Source organism: Takifugu flavidus, chromosome 10 (assembly GCF_003711565.1).
Source record: "Takifugu flavidus isolate HTHZ2018 chromosome 10, ASM371156v2, whole genome shotgun sequence".
NCBI lineage: Eukaryota > Metazoa > Chordata > Actinopteri > Tetraodontiformes > Tetraodontidae > Takifugu > Takifugu flavidus.
Genome location: NC_079529.1, coordinates 3,063,393 through 3,086,858, shown reverse-complemented (window position 1 = coordinate 3,086,858; position 23,466 = coordinate 3,063,393). Strand labels below are relative to the sequence as shown.

The 23,466-nt window shown below is 46.1% G+C and overlaps 1 protein-coding gene across 3 annotated transcripts in view; it reads left to right on the top strand.

Annotated features, from left to right (window-relative positions):
- nbeal2 (neurobeachin-like 2) overlaps positions 1–23,388 on the top strand; it is a 29,217-nt gene extending 5,829 nt beyond the window's left edge. The window contains exons 4-55 of one of the 3 annotated variants that reach the window (XM_057044999.1): positions 694–775; positions 994–1,106; positions 1,344–1,426; positions 1,896–1,981; positions 2,082–2,385; positions 2,488–2,594; positions 2,810–2,896; positions 3,655–3,738; positions 3,924–4,022; positions 4,190–4,824; positions 4,923–5,055; positions 5,258–5,377; positions 5,472–5,802; positions 5,917–5,999; positions 6,083–6,175; positions 6,276–6,447; positions 7,079–7,212; positions 7,905–8,064; positions 8,359–8,461; positions 8,558–8,708; positions 8,791–8,946; positions 9,034–9,193; positions 9,276–9,364; positions 9,453–10,148; positions 10,270–10,451; positions 10,575–10,731; positions 11,626–11,769; positions 12,570–12,893; positions 13,579–13,728; positions 13,823–13,980; positions 14,065–14,189; positions 14,267–14,384; positions 14,471–14,628; positions 14,711–14,844; positions 14,917–15,024; positions 15,125–15,220; positions 15,302–15,426; positions 15,528–15,668; positions 15,739–15,869; positions 15,965–16,074; positions 16,154–16,271; positions 16,369–16,466; positions 16,555–16,668; positions 16,745–16,831; positions 16,929–17,038; positions 17,557–17,729; positions 17,809–17,903; positions 17,984–18,100; positions 19,015–19,176; positions 19,256–19,404; positions 19,479–19,614; positions 19,815–23,388. In XM_057044999.1, the coding sequence (XP_056900979.1) occupies positions 694–775; positions 994–1,106; positions 1,344–1,426; positions 1,896–1,981; positions 2,082–2,385; positions 2,488–2,594; positions 2,810–2,896; positions 3,655–3,738; positions 3,924–4,022; positions 4,190–4,824; positions 4,923–5,055; positions 5,258–5,377; positions 5,472–5,802; positions 5,917–5,999; positions 6,083–6,175; positions 6,276–6,447; positions 7,079–7,212; positions 7,905–8,064; positions 8,359–8,461; positions 8,558–8,708; positions 8,791–8,946; positions 9,034–9,193; positions 9,276–9,364; positions 9,453–10,148; positions 10,270–10,451; positions 10,575–10,731; positions 11,626–11,769; positions 12,570–12,893; positions 13,579–13,728; positions 13,823–13,980; positions 14,065–14,189; positions 14,267–14,384; positions 14,471–14,628; positions 14,711–14,844; positions 14,917–15,024; positions 15,125–15,220; positions 15,302–15,426; positions 15,528–15,668; positions 15,739–15,869; positions 15,965–16,074; positions 16,154–16,271; positions 16,369–16,466; positions 16,555–16,668; positions 16,745–16,831; positions 16,929–17,038; positions 17,557–17,729; positions 17,809–17,903; positions 17,984–18,100; positions 19,015–19,176; positions 19,256–19,404; positions 19,479–19,614; positions 19,815–19,922 (8,089 nt within the window). In that variant the 3' untranslated portion in view covers positions 19,923–23,388. Of the gene's footprint in view, positions 1–693; positions 776–993; positions 1,107–1,343; positions 1,427–1,895; positions 1,982–2,081; positions 2,386–2,487; positions 2,595–2,809; positions 2,897–3,654; positions 3,739–3,923; positions 4,023–4,189; positions 4,825–4,922; positions 5,056–5,257; positions 5,378–5,471; positions 5,803–5,916; positions 6,000–6,082; positions 6,176–6,275; positions 6,448–7,078; positions 7,213–7,904; positions 8,065–8,358; positions 8,462–8,557; positions 8,709–8,790; positions 8,947–9,033; positions 9,194–9,275; positions 9,365–9,452; positions 10,149–10,266; positions 10,452–10,574; positions 10,732–11,625; positions 11,770–12,569; positions 12,894–13,578; positions 13,729–13,822; positions 13,981–14,064; positions 14,190–14,266; positions 14,385–14,470; positions 14,629–14,710; positions 14,845–14,916; positions 15,025–15,124; positions 15,221–15,301; positions 15,427–15,527; positions 15,669–15,738; positions 15,870–15,964; positions 16,075–16,153; positions 16,272–16,368; positions 16,467–16,554; positions 16,669–16,744; positions 16,832–16,928; positions 17,039–17,556; positions 17,730–17,808; positions 17,904–17,983; positions 18,101–19,014; positions 19,177–19,255; positions 19,405–19,478; positions 19,615–19,814 lie in introns of all 3 variants that reach the window. The other 2 variants (XM_057044998.1, XM_057045000.1) reach the window with 2 other exon arrangements.
- The last annotated feature ends 78 nt before the right edge of the window (positions 23,389–23,466 follow it).

Sequence of the window (23,466 nt, the reverse complement as noted above, 5' to 3'; positions counted from 1 at the left end):
CCTCAAAAATGGTGTATTCACACAAGTATATATTTATAGATGCTTGTGGCTAAAAGCAACAGTTTTCACCCTGAAATACTTTAGGCCAACATTTTATACACAAGTATTATACGGTTCATGCTTCCAGGAAAAGGTTCCAGAGGGGAAATTATTGATCTCCATAGCAACCCAGGATAACTACAACTAAGTAATATACCATCTTACAAAAATAGCTCCCAAAAAAGGCTAATATTGGGCAAAGAATCAAGACATTCCAGGCCAGTATTTTTAAGCACAACAGGAGAGACAGTTGCAGCACAGGCCTAAAAAGGACATTATATTTTGTAGATGTCAACATTTGCTAGTATTATTATTATGTTTTTACAAGCATCATGAAGGGCGGGGTTAATTTGTGTCGCCTCTTTCTGCTTAAACTGGGAGAAAACGCAATAGTGGTGCTGATATTGTGTTCATTTAAAAGCATTGTCTTTTTTTATGACTGCTACCAAACCTTGCTATTTAATAATCTTATCTGCCACCATTCTTTAGAAATGGTGCCTGGTGATGTCTGCATTTTGTCAACCTGGTTAGATTTTTTTATTGCCCTCTCTGTTGGAAATTTTTGCCCCTGCAGAGGTTAATTTTTATAAAAGAAACTAGAATCTAGAATATTTGAGTCAAATGACTTCAACAAATGTTTTTCTCTGCTTTTAGAAATATGGAGAACATTGACACAGACAAGACCCCTGGTTTTGTTTTCGAAACCATCAAGCTCTTGAGCTTCTGTTTAGACCAGGTAAGGAAGTTATAAACTCTAGTGCCCTGGTTGTAATTCATAATCTTACAGAGAAGTACAGAATTTATTGTGTGTACAGTATATGCACACAGTCACCCAGAAGTTGATGAACTTGTTTGCAGTGGGTGTAGCTGGTCTTATATTCACTGTGTGGAATGGGATGTATTTGCATAATCAAAAACAAGCCTGTGACCGTGAGTCCGAATCCTCATTTTCAGTTAAAGCTGGACAGAGGGGATCAGCAGTCTCTGCAGCAGGTTGTGCAGTATGGACTCGTGCTCTGCGAGAGCCTGTTTGACCCTTATCAGACGTGGAGGAGACGCCTGGCAGGGTGAGTGTGTGTGGGTGTGCATCGCCTGAGCGAGCGCGTAGGAGGTGGTATTCAGCCAGACAAAGGCTGACAAACGCTCGCACACATGCGTTTCACATCTTGCACACCCTTTTGTGATTTGTAATACCCTGTCTCTTTGCCTCGGCGGCTTTGAGTTAGGATTTTGTAACACCAGCGGTCGCTAACTGACTGGGCGGGATGCGAATGGGATAGTGACTGGAGGGTTTTGTCTCGTAGGGAGGAGGTGAGCTTGCTGGAGAGGAACAAGTATAAGTTCTCCCCGCTGGGCCTGCCGGAGGAGCTACCAGCTCTCTTCCATGGTGAGCCACTCCTGTTCAACTGCTGTACCTCTATGATCTCTGTTAAATCTCACATTCCAATCAAAATGTTCCTGCCAAGACCCAACAGCTCAGATTTGTCGATTTTGGTTGAAAAGAAATCCCCAAACAAAAACCTGTGGGACCTTTCTCCACACCCCCACCAATCAGCATGCTACGTATGCAAAAATGTTACTGATTATCCAGATCTAATTGTCTTTAAGCCTATAAACCCATTTGTTCTGTGATTGGTAATCTGCAAGGCCTGCAGGAAATCTCTGGCAACCCAGTTTCAATGTCCAGTGTTAAGGAAGATTAGACACAATGGACACTTTAAAAACAAACAAGCTCAAAATGGTGTTTCTGTGTGATGCAAGGTTCCCATTGGAATTTGCATTGACTCTGTTTTTAAGCTCTGTTTGTGCATTATCACATATTTGTGTAACATTATTGTGTGGCTTGTTTTCCACAGAATGTCTCCAGGAAAGCCAGAAGATCCCAGAGCTCCTCACACTGAGGCTGGTTCATCTCCAGGGAGCCGTGATCAGTGGAGGAAAGGTCTTCACCCCCCGCTCTCCTCTTCCTCACTGATTGTTCTGTGACCACTCCACTGAGAGGTAATATTGACTCAACGTTTCCTTTTTTTTTCTATTATCAGAAGAATGGCCTTCTCTCCATCACCCCCGACTCGGTTGAGGACCTCTTCTTGGTCCTGCAAGCATGGTGCTGCCAGGTGTCCGCCGAACCCAAGGCCACGAGACTCCCACGGCTGACCTTGCAGTGCTTGACCGCTGTGATACACCTCCTACATTCCAGCAGCCCCGCAGAGCGGCAAGTGGAGATCAAGGCGATACTGGACAGCTACTTTCAGCTCCTGAACTGGAACCGCCCGTTGAGCAGCGAGTGTCAAGCCAGGCAGAGCTGGGAGGACAGCCTAATTTCCCTCCAGAGCCAAATGCTAAGTACGCGAATGTCCGTTGTGCCAAATCAATATATGGGGGAAACCGTCTGATTTCCCCGGTGTCTTAAAAAAACCGAGTCATGCTCCTTGTTTCTAATTTTAGCTGCTGTTCCTGAGATCCTACAGTGCTCTGACAGACCAGTCTTGCAGGCTGTGTTCCTCAACAACAACTGCTTTGAACACATCCTCAGGCTCATTCAGAACAGCAAGGTCAGGCCTCCAGCCTTCAAAACACGTGTCTTTCCTTCTGTGTTTATTAACGTCAAGTCTGTTTACCTTTGTAAAATACAATGTGCTTGACCAGCTCGTCAGCTCTCAAAGCTTTTCTCTGTTTGGTCAGTGTGACACATGATCTCGCAGCATCATTTTTGTCTAAATCGTCTGTCTCTTTGTGTCATGTGTCTGTGTGTGCCCGCGCTGAGTAGCTCTTTCAGAGCAACAGGCGTGAGCCAGAACGTGACATTATGTGTGACCTCACGACATGTTTACTCACAGAGGTCGAAGTGGACCAGGTACTTTCCTCATACCAGCTCTTGATATTGAACTGTCAGCAGGAAACTCAGCCCGAGTTACACTCGATTACGTCTCTGAGGCCTTTAAACAGGAAGCTCACAGCAGGAAGTCTCGCTCGCTCGCACTCATTTGTAAACAAAACGGGTAGCATTTTTAAAAACTGCTCTTTATTTAATCTGCTCATTAGGCATGTTTGTCAGTGCTTATTGCTAATAACACCTTGATTTGACCTAAAGAACCAACAGGATAGCTTTCTAAATTCAAAAGTCAAGGATTCACATATAAACTCAGAATCAGAGGCTGAATTCCCTGGTGACAACAATGTATAAGGTGAAGCATGCGACATTTGCATGGTACATGGAGTGTTCTCATTGCACGTCCTTCCTCCTTTACATTATTTTGGCTGTCCTGGTTGTGTGTTTTGAATGATCTGGGTGCCTCATTCTTTTTTCTATTTTTTTGGGTGGTTTGCTTCAGTTTTTGCATGCTGAGGCCTATCAATGATTGACAAAGAGGCAATTGTTTTATGGCCGGTACTTCTGTTCCGACAACTGTGGAGTGGAAACGTGCTGTACTTCCCCTGCGCTTTGGAGCACAATTCCCTTTTCAGCCATTTCATTTTGTGAAAATCTCCTCTGTGTCTTTCTGGGCACATGCACTTAAAATGTTTAAGCTTCTAATGTCACTTATGGTCTTTTGTCTTATTTCCAATAGTACAATCAATTCTACAGCACAGGTTTTGTTTGATGTATCGCAGGTTTGGGAGAAGGGAGCAGAGAGTATTACAATCCATGCCTTAGGAGTCCTCACAGCTATAATGAGTAACTCGCCTTCCGCTAAGGTAAGGATTAATAAAATAAATTACTTTTTATGAGGATATTTCGAGTGCTCAGACTGAAGCAATGAGCAAAAAATAGAGCCTGATGTAAAAAGCTGTGTTGGATTTCCATCAAATACATGGAAATGTGCCAACTATCCACTGAGGAGAAAGTTTTTCCATCCTATTTCTGTCTCGTCCCCCCCCAGGAGGTTTTCAAGGAGAGAATTGGTTACTCCCAGCTATTTGATGTGCTGAAAAGTCAAGGTCAACCCACTAAAAGGCTGCTGCAAGAGCTGATGAACATGGTAAAACACCATTTCCTCGTTACCTCCGCTGAGAGCAGAGTAGTCAATTTGCTCCAATTGATGAGCCAGAGCTTCTTATTTAATTGCAGTTGTCAATTAACATATAAATGTGATCTGAATTTATTTTTACATTGCATTTTTTTATTTTTTTGTCTGTCTGTTTCCAGGCAGTGGAGGGGGAACACGCCCACGTCCACCATCTTGGCATCAGTAACGACCAGCCTTTGCTGCTGCTCCTGCAGTGGCTTCCTGACCTCTCGGGTCAGAGGGACCTTCAGTTGCTTGTGGCCCAGTGGCTTGCTGCTGTTTGTGGGGGCTCTTTATCCTGTCGTACAGTGGCTGTGGAAGCAGGCATGGTGGGTGCTCTGCTGCAGGTGCTTTCAGAGCCCCAGAGCCTGGACAGACAGTGTGCAGACGCCCTGCTGGGCCTCCTGCAGGAGCTGGGCTCCCTGAGTCTGAGACCCGAGGAGATGAAGGGCCTGCTCAGACTGCTCAGGGTCGATCAGGAAAATGGTGCCGCAGTAGGGAAGATGCACCCCTACTGCGCACGTATCATCCGAGTGCTCTCGGCAATGGCGGCGAGAGAAGGCAAAGACAGCGCCTTACAGTATTTTGATCTTACACCCCCCATGGCGGGTATAATGGTGCCCACGGTCCAGCGCTGGCCAGGCAGTGGCTTCGCTTTTCATGCGTGGCTCTGCCTCAACACAGAGTTTTCCAACAGCCGTAGACCTTCCGTCGTCTCTGGAACAGGAACTCATCATGACATGGGGAAAGGAGCACGCAGGAAACAGCTCTATAGGTAAAGAAACTCCCAGGTGAGATTTCAAAATAAAATCACCTTTTCCTGTGGCTGAAACGTGCCCTTGTTTCTTTTCTTTGTTATTGTTATTTCAAAAGCTTCTTCACAGCAAGCGGAACTGGAATGGAAGCCTTCTTCACAATGGAGGGAGTGCTGGTGGTGGCCGTTTGCACTAAGAAGGAGTACATGGCTGTGGCACTGCCAGAGTATCCACTAGCTGACTCCTGCTGGGTGAGTGTGGACACACATAGCAAGGAGGTTTTTTTCTCTTTTGGCTGGTACTAAAATGAAAAGAGAAATTTGTACCCATTTTTTTCTGTGACCTTCAAGCAGATTGATGCTAGATTTCATTTCAACACATAGGATCTGGTGGGGGTTAGGCTGAGAATAGTGTTTTTGGGAATGCGTGTGATTTTCAGTATTATTTCCACAGCATTCGGTGGCTATAGTCCACATTCCAGGCCGTCGTCCTTTTGGCCAGAACCTGGTGACAATCTACATCGATGGTGAACAGCGTATGACTGCTCAGCTTCACTTCCCGTCACTAAGTGAGGTAATTGAGTCTGAAATGGAACCTTGTGGATTTGCTCCCTATCAGTCTAATGTCCTCTTTCATCCCTCCCCTGCCTGAACGTGGACCAATGAAGCCTTTTACCTCCTGCTGCATTGGCTCTGCAGGCCACCGGACCACTACCACCACCTCCCCCAACCTGCCCACGACCTCGCACTCCAACCCATCATCGCCTGAGTTTACCTTCCCCATTCACGGCCCGTCTCTCATCCGATCCCAATCTTTCCCTGCCTCCTTCGCTGGAGGCCGCTGGAATTCCATAGGGAACACCGCGGTGCACGTCATCCCGGCAGGGTTGCAGGACTCGGAGTGGGGGACACCCACGTCTCTAGACGGGCTCCTGGGTACCGTCTTCATCTGCCACAAACCTCTGCAGGCGGCACAGGCGAAAGCTCTGCATGCTGCCGGTTGGTCGGGCTCTTCTACTCTCTGAATGCATTTCCTTCTGTTCTCATTCTGAGGAGAGAGCACTTTTATTTCCATATACAACCAATAACATTTGATTTCTTCTCTCAACGCAGGGGCCAATCATGTGTCTTTATTCAAAGCAGATGGCGAGCTATCTGACCTCAACAGCAGACTTCTGCTCTACTACACTCCAGAGGTGTGAAAAACACATTTTACTTTTGGCATGCATGATTCTTAATAAATGAGACTTATTGTTCTTCTTTTACTGTACTTCTTCAGGCCTTCAAGAGCCAGATATGTCACGACCTTTCACCTAATCATCAGTATGATGGGAGGCTTACAGGGCACAGAGTAGTGAACTGGGACATCAAGGTTTGATGTTCTGCTCTTTTTCTTCTGCTGATCTTGGAGACTTTGTATATTTCTTCAGACGTCACTTCTTAATGATTCATGTTTGTGCCCTTCCCTGCAGGATGTTGTAAATGTAGTGGGAGGCTTGGGGGTTTTGCTACCGCTGCTTGAGCAGGTATGTGAGGCGGAACCAGTTTGCAATGGCAGTCAAGAGATCTCAGACCTGCTGGGACCAGAACTCACCTCCTCCAGAGGCCCTGCTGCCATGCTGCTGCCTCTGAAGAAGTCCTCTGGTAAACTTTATTTTACCTTATTTTATATTTACCTTGGTTTATCTTATATTTATTTTAGATTTTAGATTTAGCGTAAGATAATATTTTTATGGTTTTATTTTTGTTTTGTGGTTTTTTGGGTTTCTTTTGCTTTGAACATGGATTAACATTAATCTTTATTCCATTTGGATGGAAGCACCTGTATTTTTACAGACTTTCTGAAACATCAAGGCTACATTTTCTACAATTTCAGGTGCTAGCTCTCTCACTGACTTCAAGAAATGGAACAATCTGCATTTGGTTCATAGTGTCAAAGTAAACAGGAAGTGCCAGCGCTTCAGACAAGAACCAGATACTATGAATACATAGTGCAAACCACAAAGATAGCAGACATCACGGAAGATTGGACCAGTGGCATGAGCCATTTGTGTGCTCTGATTCACAGTTGTTTGCAGAATTGCAATTTTTGCATAAAAACACTGACACAGTCAGAACAGTCATACAGAAATAAGACAAGACAAGAAATTACTCACTGGGATGATGTCAGAAAAACCGCATAATGCAACTTACAAAGCAGCATTGTAAAATACGTGTGAACGTGGCCGTGGGTGAAAGAGGAATTTTTAATTTTCCTATTTTTTTTCCCTGTTAGAGAGCAGATTGGAAAGAAACAGCATCGCTGCCTTTCTGCTGATGGTGAAAAATCTGATTCGCCAGCACCCTGTCAATCAGGAGAGCTTGCTTCACTGCCACGGGCCGAGCATCGTCGGGGCCCTGCTCAGCAAAGTAAGCGCCTCGCACATTCACCCCACTCGACAAAGTAGAGAGCGATTTTTGAAAGCTTCCGTCAGCAAAAAGTCAACGCTGGACCTCTGCCGCCGCATTGCCACTGCGAAATGCTGTCGATGCAAAGGTGAAACAGGAGTGCTTCATTTTTAGAGCAGCGCAGGGATCAAAAACTACAACTGAAGACGCTGCATCGACTTTCAGGAAAATAACGTGCAAATTCAGACGTCATCATTTACATATCATGGAGCAGGTCAGGAAACCGCAGGAAGTTGTGCAGCAGGATTGCGCCAATGGTCGTCAGTTCTAATCTAAGTGTCTCCTCAGGAGTTAAACCACCGCTGAGAAGCAGTTTATTTAAACGAGAAATGATTTTTCATCCCCAATTCGTGCTTGTAGGAAGAGGCATGTGTTGTAATCCAGCGATAATGAAAGCTTCTCTGGGGATCTGTTAAAGATTGCTTTTGTGCAGCCACTGTCTGCCTGACAGGATGTGTTGACATAAGTGCCGTTAAGGTGGAGCATCCTGTAAGGAAACGGTGTCATAATAATCACACAGCTGTATCAAAAACGAGGAAGGCACACGTGTTTGTGTGTAGGGATAGTGCTATATACACACTGGAAAATGTAAAACACCTCAGGGCAAAAGCTCATTTGTCTTGCTTTTTTTGTTGTCGTTGTTGTTGTTGCAGGTCTCTGGCAGCATGATGGACATGAATGTGTTAATGGCCTGTCAGCTGCTGCTGGAGCAGGTTTTCGATGATGGCAACAGTCCACTTCTGCAGCAACTCTACCAGCACCTCCTCTTTGATTTCCGCATCTGGACTAAAAGCCATTTTGCCGTTTGCCTCGGTAAGGCCAGCAAGAGCTTAAGTTGTTGCACTGTTGAAAAGCGCACTGGTACACCATTTAAAGTGTTCTAGAGCTGTTAGCGCATATATAGGCTAAAAGCATTCAAGAAGAAAATACATTAATGCTCTGCTCTCAAGCTGCGGTAATGATTAAAAATGAATCCACTTCTGTGCTTCGGCGCTCTTGTTTTCAAATGAATGTGCTTCTTAAAAGGTAACCCTTTCATATTGACTTGGCATTTCTAAATGTCAGCCTGACGGGAGATGACAAACCTCTGCTTTTTTTCTTTTAAAGCCCATTTGCAGTACCTGTCATCTGTGATTAACAAAGCCAAGCAGCGAATGAAGAGGAAGTATGGTGTCCAGTATGTTCTGGATACCATTCGCACCTACTACAGGTAACTGGGATCTATCATTCATCCTGTTTTGTTGGTCACAATTGTCCTTATCTTTGTAAAAATAGCTTAGGCATACATGTTCTTGTATTTTCACAGTGTGGAGAAAGATGGCAGCCCTCTGTCTGACGAGAAACAGACGATTCAGACGTCTCTCTTCGGCTTACTGAAAGACTTTCTCAAGTCTCCCACACAGGAGGAGCTCCACAGTGTCCTCAGCTACATCCTCACAGTGGGAGAGGAGGGGCAGGTATGTTTTGACCATTTCTGTAATGCCTTATACTTGTTCCTCCTCTGCGTGCTCTCTCACGATGTCCTGCTGTCTCCATCAGATGGTGAGGGCCTTGGATGTGCTGTACGAGCTGCTGAAAATCAGCCCCCGACTGGAGCAGGTGCAGACAGTACTGTTGGAGTGGGGCGTGGAGCAGCTTTACGGTGTACTGCTCAATCCAAGCTTCGGAGATGAGGTCCGAGAGCGTGTCTTCAGGGTGAGGACCGGGGTTTACTCTTAATCCGATGGTGCTTCTTCCCTGTGTTGCGTTATCAAACTCACAACTTCTTTTCCATTTCTCCAGGTCTTATATAAAATCCTCAAAAGCGAGCGAGTGTCAGAGTGCAACAAGCAGCGCATTAAGCTAAAGGATTTCGGGTATCTCGGCCCGGTGTGTTTTCTTGAAGATCTTACCGTAACTATGACGACCGTGCGTTGTCTGTATGAGCAGGTTCTCGCTACAGGTAACTTTAAAACAGCAACGTTACTCCATACTTGATAAACTTGCTAAGATGTTTATTTTAACAGAATATGGTTGATTCATAGATTTCAGCCCAAACTTCAGAGATCTCCTTGCTGTGGTCAGTCTGTCCCATCGTGCTGACCTCGGTGTTCGCTTGGATATCTGTCGAAAGGTAGGCCTGCCCATCCTTGATGAACTTCTAACTTTAGCTTTTATGTCCTGTCGAGTTTGAAATGTCGCCCCTAACATTTGTTCCCCAGCTCTTTCACCTGATCCACGACAACAAGGACTACGTGAAGCAGATCGCCAAGCAGGCGGGCTGGCAGGACGTGCTCACCAAGCTCTATGTGAAGGAGTCCTACGCTTCCCACGCTGCCAGCATCGTGGACTCCAGCACTCACAGCTCCTTTGACCCAAAATACCGACCTTCACTGCGCAGGGAGAAGTCTCTGATCATAGAGGACGCGGATGTCTTCCAAAACTACCACACTTCGCAGGACATCGAGGATGAAGAGGAAGACGATGGGGGACAGCGGGACATCTCCGAGGGATTCTCCGACTTGTCTCAGTCTCCTCCAAGCGGAGGTCCCCTGAAAACCTTCACGGGCACTCTCAATTTTAAATCGTTCGATTCCGTGGACCAGGGCAGCCTATCATCCTCCATCTCCCAGAGTCTTGATAACACCTCCTTTCGCCCTGATGAGGAGGGCAGGGACTATCACCCCCTTTCCCCTTTCGACTCGTCGCCCTTCGACATGGAGCTGGGGAGCATGATGGACACTGGCACACACACTCCTGCAGGGAGCTTGACAAACACACCGTCTCCACTAGAACAAAGCAAACCCTTCCCACCGCTCAGAGCCAGGAAGAGCTCCAGCCTGTCCAACGTCCTGGACGACAACAGCTATGGGAAAGACCCTTCTGGAGACACAATCTCCAATACATCCAATCCACAGGTACAGCTATTGAATTCTTACTATTTTAGTGTTTTTGCAAGTTGCTTTTGTTGTGTGTGTTTAGAGATTGTTTTTACCAAAAAAATGTGTTATTTTAGTGTTACTGTTTTTATAATAGCAGACCCCCGAGGAGGAGCTCTACAACACCCTGACTAACATCATCTTCTCCGTGCTGTGGAGCCGCAGCGGGGTGGAGGGGGTGGAGGATGTGGTGTGGAGAGAGAGGGGACAGGTCTTTTCTGTTCTCACAAAACTGGGCTCGTCCTGCCAGCTGGTTCGCCCTCCTGATGATATCAAACGCAGGTCAGCGATGAGCCCGGCCTGATTCATGCGGCTTGTGTGATGTTCAAAACAAATAGTCACGTTCAGCTACGCCACTTTCCCCTTTTCTGCCACATTTTACTCATTTGCCGCTCTGCTCGCCAGCCTGTTGGAGATGATGTTGGATTCCTCTCTGTCGGACCTGAGGGTGGCTCAGGGAGTGGCCCTTCCTTTCTGCCCCAGTCTGGTTCGGCTTCTCAGGCTGCTGCAGGACTTCCTGTTTGCGGAGGGCACCGACAACCACTCGCTGTGGAGCGAAAAGGTATCACATAAAAACACAACTAAGGTGCAGAAATGATCAGCCTGCACTGACAAAGAGTTGGTCGTAAAAAAACAAACCTTCTCCCTATGTAACCTGAGAACACCTAAGACAGAAGCAGGTGTGTTACTGCTGTCTATCACTACATACCAGTCCAAGGCAGGCCACACATTTGTTTTCTATAAATACACACAAGTTGAATTTACACGACTGTACAGTTACTCATGCTGTGTCCTTAGTCTTGTTTTCATCTTTAAAAGATGTCTAACTGAGCTGGTAACACTGGTAAAATGCTGTTATCAGTTCATGTTGCGCCTATGCAGTTTGTAATCTAACAGTTTAAGGAGTCATGTGAAGAAAATGCTGAATTCCCCCACTAATCAGATGGAACGCCCTGACTGCATTTTGCACGTGCATGCTCTGGCAGAACAACTCTATCTCATCTCTGCAGTCATCAAACTGTCTCTGGTCGCACTTGTTGTGCATGTTTGATATATTCGGCCATGTCAGCGCTCTGACATCCAGTTGAACTCCATCCGTGACCTCTCCTGTGATTTATTTAGTGAGCAGAAAGCCGACCTGCTCCACTACTAACAATAATTACAACTAATAATAACTTCACACAGAAAGTGTAGTATAAATGTGTATAAATTGTACCATTAATGATATTGTGATGGCCTTTAGTCCAGATATTTAACTCCCGCTTGGACTGAAGGGTGTGGTTTCTGTATATGTGGAAGGTGAAATTTTAATACCATCTGCGTCTCCCTTTTAAATGCATGTTACGGTAGATTTGAAGCACTGAATGGCTCTGGTCGTCATGGATGCTGTAGGCGTGGGAACTGGTTTGGCCTTTTTGTGCTGCTGCTTTTGTTTATTGCCGTTGTTCTTTTGCAGATCTTTGAAGGTGTGATGAACCTGCTGGATAAGTTGAAAGCCTGGCACAGCACCCCAGGCAGCCCCGGGAATGCCGAACTCAAGGAGATGGCCCAGATTGGCCTCCGCATCATCACCGGATACATCAAACAGCAGCGCTCACCGGTTTGCTTCACCAACTTATCCTCCAAGCATTAGAAATAAATATTGCTAACTGCCTGTGATATCTTTGTGGTCAAACTGTCTACAAAATCAATCACAAGGAGGATGTGATATTTGTTTAAGCTGATAAGGAAATTTTAAAACCAGGCCTTGTATGGGCCGTTCCTCCTAAACGGCCCAGCAGCATTTTCCTCCGAGGGAGTGTTGTGTATGAAAGGGTGTCTTTTGTTGGTGTTATGGCTGCTGATCTGACTGTGGGTGGCGGAACAACCCGAGCAGTCATAAATGGTATGACCCACAGGCCTCAGCTCAGGCCGTGCACATCTTCAAAGTAGTGAACACCCCCCCCCCCAAAGCTATTTGCTTTTCAGTGAGTTTATGTTTATTGCATTGTGACAATCAACTGTAAGAAATTAAACGCACCCTCCACCAACATTGATGGAATATAAAGATTAAAAGCAGAGAAATGCTGGAAGAGCTGATTAAAATGAAAATAGGGGGTTAAAATTTCAAACGATTACTTAGTTGCATCTGTACTTTGCATTTAATTTGCCTACAGTAAATCTGAGTTGCTCATAAAATGGGACTATAAGGAAACCTCAAAATATGCTGTTACCTCAACAGCAGACTTTAAAATTAGAGCAAGAGAACTTTGTTGAATTGTCATTAATGTTATGATCACTCATTTTTCTTACTACTAATAATAATTTCTTACTGGATTCAAGCAACAGGAAACACGTTTCTCTGTTTTGTGACCTGCTCGTTGTAGCGCAGGAAGTGATGTGACCTTTGCACCTCCTCAGGTGTCCGAGATGGCCTACCTGAAGCTCCACAGCCTTCTCCAGACTGTGCTGTGTTTGAGCTGGGAGGAGGTGTGCTTCCTGCTGGGGCAGTTGGGCGCCCACCTGTGGCCTGGAGGGGTAATGATCGACGTGGAGGGCGAACGCTCAGAGACTTTCCCCCACCTGGTGCCTATCGTACGGACGCTGCTTGACCAGCACGCCGACCCCATCACCCTAAACAAGCTGCTCCCCAACCTGCCCATCACCAACGGCAGCACAACCTTCGCTCAGGACCTGAAGGCTTTCTGTCACACTGTGGAGTGGCAGGGATTTTACCAGCAGGAGGTCAGTGTTTGGGGAGTAAAGTGAGCTTCTGTTGCCTTTATTATGACTCGGTAGATATAACTGTCTACATCATGTATACAGGAGTCTCGGTCTTACCTCCTCCTTTGACCAGTTCCCTCCTGGTTTGGCAGGATGAGAAATCAAATGCACATTTTAAGAAATGATGTCACAACTTTAGACACCCTACACTCCCAAACCATCCTGCTATGTACAATGTTTTAAGCAGAAATCACTAAATGTTCCCACTTGAAGGTGAGACAATTTATGAATGGATGCCAGACATGCTAGCCCCTAGCCAGGGGATTTATAACCTTGGTGTGACGGTCAGCACTCGTAAATCTGTTTTGTTTAGATTACTTATATATACAGATTCTACGATACATTAGCCAGAGTGGCATAACTTTTGCTGTTTAGACAGATTTGGAGCTTGTCCTGGTCTAATTTCTTCATAATTTCTGGCCATGTTACCTTAGGCGTCATTGGAAAAGCTTTGTGATGATGTGAAAATCGGCGTCCTCGTGTTTTTAGCATACAATCGTGGTGCAGTAGATACTTTGTAGATGATTATGTCTCAGACTTGACCTATTTTGTGTATATTTTCTATAAATGATGCAATGCTTTGTCTAATTTGGTTTTGTGGGCAGCCATATCGTAGTTGCATTAAAAACCTCTAAACCTCCCACAGGTTCGGCCCACCATGGAGCAGTATGAGCTGGATACTTTTGGGAGGTGCCACGACATCATGTCTAATTTCTGGAATTCTTGCTTTGACGACCTGATGAGCACAGCCTTCCGACGGGACAAAGACAGATCGGACAGCAAGTCCAAATTTCAGGTTCACGTCATGAACATTTTCATATGATATGTCGCTGAAATATGAGTGTGGATCTGTCACGTTACTGATCTGAGGCATGCCTGTGTGGGAGCAGGAAGTGGTGTTGGACCCCTACCTGAGGAGAGTCAAGATTGAGAACAGCAGATACCTCAGTTGGCAGAAGCAGATCTCCAGCCAGCAGGGGGTAGTGTGGCGGCACTGGAAAGCCCTTCGCAGGCTTTTGACCAGCGAGAGAGGGGCATGGGCCAACAGGTGTGACCAGTTCAGACATTTCTTCAGTTCCAAAGCTTAAAACACCTCCTAAGAGTTCGGTCTTTCAATGTTTCTTATCTCCAGAGTGCAGTCAGAGGTGAACTGGAAGCTGTCTAGTGCTGAGACCTATTCAAAGATGCGTCTCAAACTGGTGCCCAACTACAACTATGACCCTCACAGCGATGCCAGTGCTCAGAGGGACAACATGGGTATGATTCTGGCTTTAAATATTGTAGTTTTTGTAGTGTGTTGCTAAACTGTGTGTGTGTTTGTGTGTGTTCCACAGGGGCTGACAGCCCCCGCAGCTCCGAACCCCTGCCACTGGCTGTCGCAAAGGAGGCAAAAGTGAGTGACATGGAGGATGACCAGTTAGGAGAAGAGGACTTCAGCCTTTTGGAGGACAAGTGAGTCTTTGCTGCCATCTTTCCTATGTGGCTCATGTAAACACACGATCTGGAACGTGCAATTTCACCCTCCCCTACACTGACAGGGTGGAGGGGGAGGAGGAGAGCCAGAAAGAAAAGTTGGTCCTGTCTGAGGAGTGTGAGCTCATCACCATCGTGGCGGTTGTTCCAGGCCGCCTGGAGGTGACCACGCACCATATTTATTTCTACGATATCAGCAGTGACAAAGAAGAGACAGAGGAAGGTTAGAAAATCTTCCCACAGGCTTGGCGTTCAGGATAAAAAAAACATTGTTAATTGTTCTTAAATCATATTTCTGACATCAGGAATTGGGTATGACTTCAAGAGGCCTCTGTCTCAGCTGAGGGAAGTCCATTTAAGGCGCTACAACCTGCGACGGTCTGCACTCGAGCTGTTCTTTATAGACCAGGCTCACTACTTCATCAACTTCAGAAAGAAGGTGACTTTTCCCTTCTCGTTGAATCTAATGTAATCTGATGCTTCTGTAAGCAAGATCTGAAAATCTTTCCAGGAACGAAACAAAGTGTATTCCAGGATTCTGGGATTGCGGCCTCCAAATCTCTTTTATTTTGGATCCCGCTCCCCTCAGGAGCTCCTGAAGGCATCTGGACTCACTCAGGTGTTGTTTTTTTTTAATCATGAGCTCTCCGTAAAGTTTGGTTAATATAAAACAAATGTGCCAATCCCATGAATAAATCTAATGCTGATGTGTTCACCAGAAATGGGTGAACAGGGAAATCTCCAACTTTGAGTACTTGATGCAGCTGAACACCATTGCTGGCCGCACCTACAACGACCTTTCACAGTATCCAGTGGTGAGTCCTCACGCTTTCTCCTGATGAACCTGCCGTTAGAACCCTGCAGCGTAACGGAACCTCTCCGCTGTTCCTCCTCAGTTCCCCTGGGTGTTGTGTGACTACGCCTCTCCCGTTCTGGATCTGGACGACCCGGCAGTTTTCAGAGACTTGTCCAAACCCATCGGTGTGGTCAATCCACGGCACGCGCAGAATGTCAGAGAAAAGTAAAGGCTTGAAAACAGAAAAATCTGCTTTTGTATTCATTATCGTTAAAGTGGAATCACTTCTGGCTTCCGTTGACAACGTGCTCGTTCTCGTTCAATAGGTACGAGAGTTTCGAGGATCCGACAGGCACCATCGACAAATTCCACTATGGGACACACTACTCCAACGCAGCAGGAGTCATGCACTACATGATCCGCATGGAGCCGTTCACCACACTGCACATCCAGCTGCAGAGCGGCAGGTGAGGACTTATTATTCTATATATATCCTGAGGTGACGCAGCTTTTAAAAACTCACTCTGCGCGCCGCAGGTTCGACTGCGCAGACCGCCAGTTCCACTCTGTGGCAGCAGCCTGGCAGGCGCGCATGGAGAGTCCGGCCGACGTCAAAGAGCTCATCCCAGAGTTCTTTTATTTCCCAGAATTCCTGGAGAACTTGAATGGTGAGGAAGAACCGCCCTCTCAGGTCCACGCAAGCAGTTGTTATTCTTTCCCTTTCAAAGAGGCTGATGGATTGCTGCTGCATTGTTTTGGTTAGGCTTTGACCTGGGACGTCTGCAGATATCACAGGACCATGTGGCGGATGTTCTGCTTCCTCGATGGGCCGCATCAAGAGAGGACTTCATCAGGATGCACATGAAGGCCCTGGTGAGACTCCAGGCTGCAGCCTGTCAGTTCTGCAGTTTTTCTAAACATGACGTGACATCAGGCTTATGTCAACCTCCAGGAATCCGAGTACGTCTCCAGCCACCTCCATGAGTGGATTGATCTGATCTTTGGTTACAAACAGAGAGGAGAAGAGGCTGTAAAAGCTCTTAATGTGTTCTACTATTGCACGTATGAGGGTGAGAATGAGTGATTGCTGCTTCTGGCGTAAGCCCGCATTGTTGTTTTCTCTGAGTCCCTGAATTAGAATCAGCCTTGCTGCCTGTTGCCCTACAGGTGCAGTGGATTTGGATGCAATTGCCAATGAGACAGAGCGGAAAGCCCTGGAAGGCATCATCAGCAACTTTGGACAGACTCCCTGCCAGCTCCTGAAGGTCCGAAACCCTCATTAATTCACATCTTCCTTAAAAAAAACCCTCCAATATAAAGGGAATTCTGATCCAGCTCTGGTTTATCCACCAGGAGCCTCATCCTTCCCGCATGTCGGCTGAAAACGCAGTGAGGCGGCAGGCCCGCCTGGACACTGTGCCCCTGAATATCTTCGAACAGCTCACAAAACTGCGGCCCTTTGTAGAGGTGGGTTATTAAATATCCCTTTTTGGGTCACATTCTTCTGCTCCGTGACCACTCATGTGTGCCGTGTTCGCCTCAGGTGGTCAGCGATGGCTTTCCTCTGATCCAGGCAGTGGTACCAAAGAACCAAACCCGCTCTTTTATCATTCAGGGCTCTGATATCCTGGTGAGAGTCCAATGGAAAATTTCTCGAAAGCCTAAACAGCTGATTGTGGTCATAAATGTAGTTTTAATATGCAACCCATGCACTTTTTGCCATGCAGGTGACGGTGAGTTCGAATGGGCTGATAGGAACACACAGTTGGCTGCCGTATGACAAAAACATTGCCAACTATTTCACGTTCACTAAGGACCCCACCATGTCGAATCCCAAGTGAGTTTTCTCTTTGAAAGTCCCATATTTCCAGATTCCAAGTGAAAATTATCATCTGGTCTTCAGAGCAAAGTGAAATCACTTTAGAACAATAACAATGTTTAATCAAATTTTAATTCATGATGATAAAAACATGAGTATTGCCGGTTGTTGCCAAGTTTAGACGATGTCGAAAGTGTCCTGGGGTTTTTGTGAGATGCACCATCAATTAGCGGAGTCAAAAGATCTATAAAACATCTGTGGCAGTTCCATGGAGGCAGAACATCTGCTTGGCCCTGTGTCTTGAACTGTGAAGCATCAAAGCGCGTTTAATTGAAATTTGGTTAAGTGGATCTGACTTAAAACGTCCTCGAGCATATCAGAATAAATCAGCACGCAAAGCATTTGAACCCTGCCTGCGGGTTTTTAATTTGTAGATGTCTGACAGTTTAATGTGCTGATTGTAAATCCAGTGCACATTTAGGCTCGGTCCTATTTCTTGGTTTGAGCTGGCTTTGATCTCTGGTGTTGCGGCGCAGGATGCAGCGGTTCTTAAATGGACCGTTCTCTACCGGGGTGGAGATGAGCGCCCGGGTGCTGGTGGTGTCCAACGATGGCCGGCTGCTGTTCAGTGGAGGACACTGGGACTGCAGCCTCCGTGTCACGCAATTGGGAAAGGGCAAGCTGGTGGGCCGAATCTGCAGGCACATTGGTAAGAACTTCTGGTCGTGTTCACGCAGGCAGACTTTGTCACAGCACGGCTCATTTTTGCTCTTGTATCTTTCGCACAGATGTAGTTACGTGCTTGGCTCTGGATCTCTGTGGCATCTACCTCATCTCTGGATCAAGGGACACATCCTGTATCGTGTGGAAGGTTCTCCAGCAGGTAAGCATCATCTGATCTCGCTCTCGCTCCATCTGGCTCGCACACTGTGCCATCAATCTTACCGCTTTATCGACCGTCAGGGTGGGTTTTCCAGCGGACTTTCCCCACGGCCAGTACAGGTTCTCTGTGGACATGACCAGGAAGTCACGTGTGTGGCTATCAGCACTGAGTTGGACATGGCTGTCTCTGGGTCAAAGGTGAGATCTACGTCCTTTCAAAATATGAAATATCCACAGGGCCTCTAGAGATTTTTATTTTAGTTGCTAATGCAGCTCATTTTTGTGGCTGATTAATTTCTTATTAGTTCGGTTTATTACGGAGAATGATACAGTTCACCATAAACACTGTCCAAAGTTTAATCATACTGTTTGATGCTTTAAAAATGGCTGAAAAACTTTCCCCTCTTTAATTTTTAGCACTTGTGTACACAGTCCTTATGCCAGGAGATTATATACTTATAATATAATCTAAATTTAAGATTAGAAGTGACAACAGAACCCATGCCAGCCACAGGAAGCTCCCCCTTACCAGATATAAATAGTCTTTGAATATTTTTATCTTGCCGCCAATTCATACTCAGAAAGCTTAATATCACCAATGAACCGCAGCCAACCCGGCTTGATCTGGCTCTGTCCGAGTTTCATGTTTGTTGTTCCTAAGGCTTCAGATCTCGGATCTATTTTCAGATCTATTTTGTCTCTGCCGATGCCAAAAATGATGAGCTTTAGAGCTTGCTGAAAGTCCTCAATAAACTGGCTGAGTGTATCTTTGGTTTATGAACCCTGGTTTGCATTGTCAAAGTATAAAAAAAAACATTCAAAAAGGAGAACAGCTCTCGGTAGATCATATACATCTGCTACGGCGCAACAGGCCCCTTTAATTAAAATTCCTGGATTCCTCTTCATTCTGATCCTCGCTCAAATTTAATGTGTTCTTCCTTCCCCTGTCCTCCTAGCAACACTAAAATTCATTCAGGGTTGTTAAGAAGTACATTCTTGAGTAAAAGTGAATGCATTAAAATGTATAAAAATTTAGATTAAGTTAAAATAATTGAATAAAAAAAAGTACTTGAACGTTCCACTAAGTAGTCTTTGCATTGTCTGTATGTCAGGACGGGACTGTAATCGTACACACAGTTAGACGAGGACAGTTCCTGAGGTCACTGCGGCCTCCCGGGAAAAGCTCGTTACCGGCCCAGATCTCTGAGCTCCAGGTGGGCATGGAGGGCCACATCGTGGTGCAGACCTCACTGGAGGGATGCTCTCGTAGAAAGGTAAAACTTTGCTTGGAACACTGTCTTTTGGCCACTGCTGTGGCGTCCAACGCATCCTAAATTCGGTCTTTCCCCACAGGGCCAGTACTCTGTTCATGTTTACTCGGTGAATGGCCATCTGCTGTCGTCGTTCACCACTGAAGAGCAGGTGACGGCGCTCCACCTGGTCTCCGAGCACGTCATCCTGGGAACCGCGCAAGGAAGCCTCCACATACGTGATCTATACAGGTAAAGGCTGCTTCATTCCCCCGGAGCATCCTGCACAATAGGGTTCTGTTCACGCTCTGCTACATCTCTAACAGCCTGGATGCTCCGGTAGCACCGCTGGCCTTGAAGGTGCCTGTGAGGAGTGTTTCTGTCACAAAGGAGTGCAGCCACATCTTAGTGGGGCTGGAAGACGGGAAGTTGATTGTCGTGGGGGCAGGAAAACCAGAGGAGGTGAGAAGGACGTCAAGTATTTGTGAGCTGAGGAAGTGGGGTGCCAGTGTGTGTTTGTATGCAAGCTTGGGAGTGTGTGTGGTGGGGGAGGAGTGAGTCCTGTGCTGAGGATTTGTTTTCAAATGATAATTGGGGATCTTTAGTCAAACAACTCTTAGTCCTCAAGCGAAGACGAACGCGTTTTCCCTGCTTGTTCTCAGGTTCGCTCAGGACAATTCTCCCGCCGCCTGTGGGGCTCCACACGTCGGATCTCTCAGGTGTCGTCGGGTGAAACGGAATACAATCCCACCGAGAATGCCGACAAGTAAGGTCTGCCCCGCGCAGATCAGACATCAGAGACCTTCCCTGTTTGAAGTACATGCTGGGAAACTGTCCCCGTCAGCCACCGATCTCTCCGAGAGAGCAACTTTACACTGAGCACTTTTTTTTAATTCCCTACATGATTTACTGTTTTAAGGCGTATTCCATTCACAGCTGTGCACTGTTTTTAATCTGCATCATTCCAAAGATGGGGACAGCTCAGTGTTTGAGGTTGTGAACTACTCTTGAACTGTAAACTACGTGAGTCACGTTTCCAGGGTGTGACACGCAGATGCACAAACAGCCTTGGGCACCACGGGCGCTGTGAACTCCCCAGACTCCACATCCCTACTTCTGTCTCATTTAAGGATCAGCTGTGATACCCGTGCTGTTGAATGTCTCAAAGCCATTTTCTGACAATGGCGTCTTTTTAAAACTCCTGAAAACTTGAAAAAAAAAATGTGCTGGCTGTTTCAGAGTTCAATGTTGCAATACCGACAAAGACCACAAGGGGGTCGACACCCTAAAGACAGACGCGAGTTCAGAGAGGTCGCTGCTGAACACCTTTGTGAGGTTTTGTGGCTTTGCACCGGAGGGGAAATCCGTGCACCACGATACCACAGACAATACAGAAACATGGCGAGAATCTGCATTCCCTTCGGCTGAAAAACCTGTAAAACTGTTACGGCTAAAGCAATAACTGCTTTGTTGGTCAAGTATAGAAAGAAAATGTAAACTTTTCTCTTAAGTGTGGAACGCTGGTGTCTTCTGATGCCTTAACACGATGGAGTAAAGGCCTTTGTGTTCAGTTACTACAGCCCTGTCTTATCTGCTCAAATATGTGCCTTTCAATGTTAATTTTGAACATATATACATACTTTACTCCCGTCACTGAAGGTTTTAGCTCTGTTCATGCAAGTCTGGCTGGATGAAAAGAGATCTCTGCACAGTTTATCAAGAACAGAAAACATCTGATGACTCCGGAACACGTGAGCCTAATGTCTCTTGATGTGCTTCAGAAGAATTCACTTCCTGCCGCCTCCTTTTGCTGCGGTTGGAACAAAGTAGTTGGTATGCAGTGTCGTGTTCGCAGAGGGAGACAAAGGGAACTGATTCAGATAATGCAACACTCATGACACGGCACACGCATTCAGAATGCCGGGAAGCCCCTCCGATGCCTTAAAAAGAGAATCTTTTTAACTTCTCTGTTCTTTAAAATCGCCTTTTCAGCTTCTCATTGTATTCGCATTCTTTCTCTAGATAAACACATTGGGTCATGTATTCCGCTACGTATTCATTAATTACCAAAACACTGCAGTCTCGAGCTGTGCAGATGATGTCAGCAGCTTTTGGAGCCTTTTCTTTTAATCCAAATCAGTGCATTCCGCCGCATTTGTACTTTTGCAATCAGGATGTGGGTGAAGGTGTAAATCATCATATATATATATATACTGTAACATTTCATGTAAATTGTATGGATATTGTGGCTCAGATTAACACACAAGCCTTAAATCGAAGGCCAGCACTGCCTTGAACTTGAATTTGATCCCCTGTTTTTTCTTCCTTTAACTACTGTTACTCTGTATTGTTCTTGGAAAATGTTAAAAATACACTGTCCTTAAAAAAAAAAAATCAAGCTGGTCTGTGCTGCTCGTAAATTAAATACGACAGATGGAATTGTAATTGTGTGTTTTCCCTCTCTGCCGCTCCTGCCTGCGTCAGACGTCTGCTTCGTCCTGAAGCTGCTCTGATATGACCGATAATTGCAACTTTGCACCCCGAGCTGCGGTCCCCCGTGAGGAAGATTGCCATCCATTACTGCAAATTGAGCTCCGATCCTTGTGTGTGAACCACAGCAGGAAGGAAACGGATCCCAGGTCACGACGTCAGCCATCCAGCTTGGCTACTGTAATCCCAGCCTTGCGAGCATCTGTGATGTTAACCCTATTAGAGTTGAAAAGGTCACGCCGAACGAGAGCGCATTTATTTGTAGGGGAGACTTTGATCTCCCGGTGGGCTGAACATCCTGTCGGCCTCCCCATAAACACCTCCAGGGATACAATTCAGCGGGAGGGGGGAGGGATGCGGCGGTGATAAAACTGAGCTGTAGACCCCCGGTCAAATACAAACCGCAGGCGAGCGAACAAGGGAAGTGGAGAAGGAGGGTGAAGAGTGCCGCGGCCATTCTCATGTGGTCCTGCTGACAATGGTGGGAGGGGTCGACGCCTCACGCTCACTTACTGGCAGCATCTCCGTCTGACCTCTCCGGCCATCAGAGCATGGCTGTAGGCAAAAGCTGCAATTTTGGTGCTATTCGAGTCGCTCCTGCAAAAGAGCTGCAGCGGCCCTGAAACACGCTTCCGTCATAGTTTGGCTAACCCTCCTCCACCCTTCTTCTTCTGGTTTATTTCACTGCAGGCCTTCAGACAAACGGTGCGTTCTTTAATAACCACCCTATCATTCCCACGTGGGCAAAGGAACGTGGAGGACGGACCAGAAGAGCTGGTGTTTATTTTATCTTTCCTCTAATGCACAGCAAAAGTATTCATGTTGACCCAAGGTGCCAAAAATGAAGGAAAGCACTGATAATAAGACATTTTAGGAAGAAAGATAATGGCTTCAGCAGCCACAACCCTCTTCTGGGTCAGCTCTTAACAAAACGAAGAACGTCTGCAATGCAGATGACGAGCACGTTCGGCTGTTTTTATCTGTTCAGGCTGTTTTTATCTGTTCCTGCACGCGAATGCAGATTTCTGTGAGAGTGAAATGTATCAGAGCGGCGGCGTCCTCCCTGTCTCCCCTCGTCCCTCAGCAGACTTTGAAGTGCAAATAGTATTGTGTCTGAGAGATCTCTCCATTTGTTTTCCTCTGAAGTCTCCCAGCCCCCCTGCGATGCATTCACCAGAATTTACAAGGTGTGTAATTTACCCTGCGTTGGTTTTCTAATCTTTTGAATTGCCGAGATCAAACATGCGCTTCTCCTCGGGGGCATCTAGCTTGATTCGCATGGCTTTCTTTTGTCTCTGATCTCTGCTCAACTGATCTCTGCCCTTTAAGGATCCCTCCATGGTTGTGAAATGTGTCAAGTCGCATTATTAGATTTACACGTGGGTCATATGTTTGCCCTGGTATATCTTTGGAAATATGATTGAAGGTGTAATGGAAAATTAAGACTGTCAAGTTGAAAAGAGTGTATAATATGCACGTTCTCTGGAGACAAGATGTGCAAAGGTACAAGTAAACGCCTTCACTATATGATCCATCATTTATTAGTTGGAAAACAGGTATGTGTGAGGGAGCCCTCCCTAGAATAGTGTAAAAACCTGTCTGTAACTCCATTTGGTGTCCAGACTGCACCCTGGTAATTCGAGCTCTGATTCTGTTAAAGGTCATAGTTGACATTTATTATTCTAATACTGTTGGTTGTTTGATTTAATTCTATGTGATTTACTATAATAAACCTTGTAACTTCAAGAGACATATTTCTTTGTTCTTCCTAATCGGGCTTTTGCCTTTACAAAAGGAAGGAAGCAACTGCACAACGGAAGACTT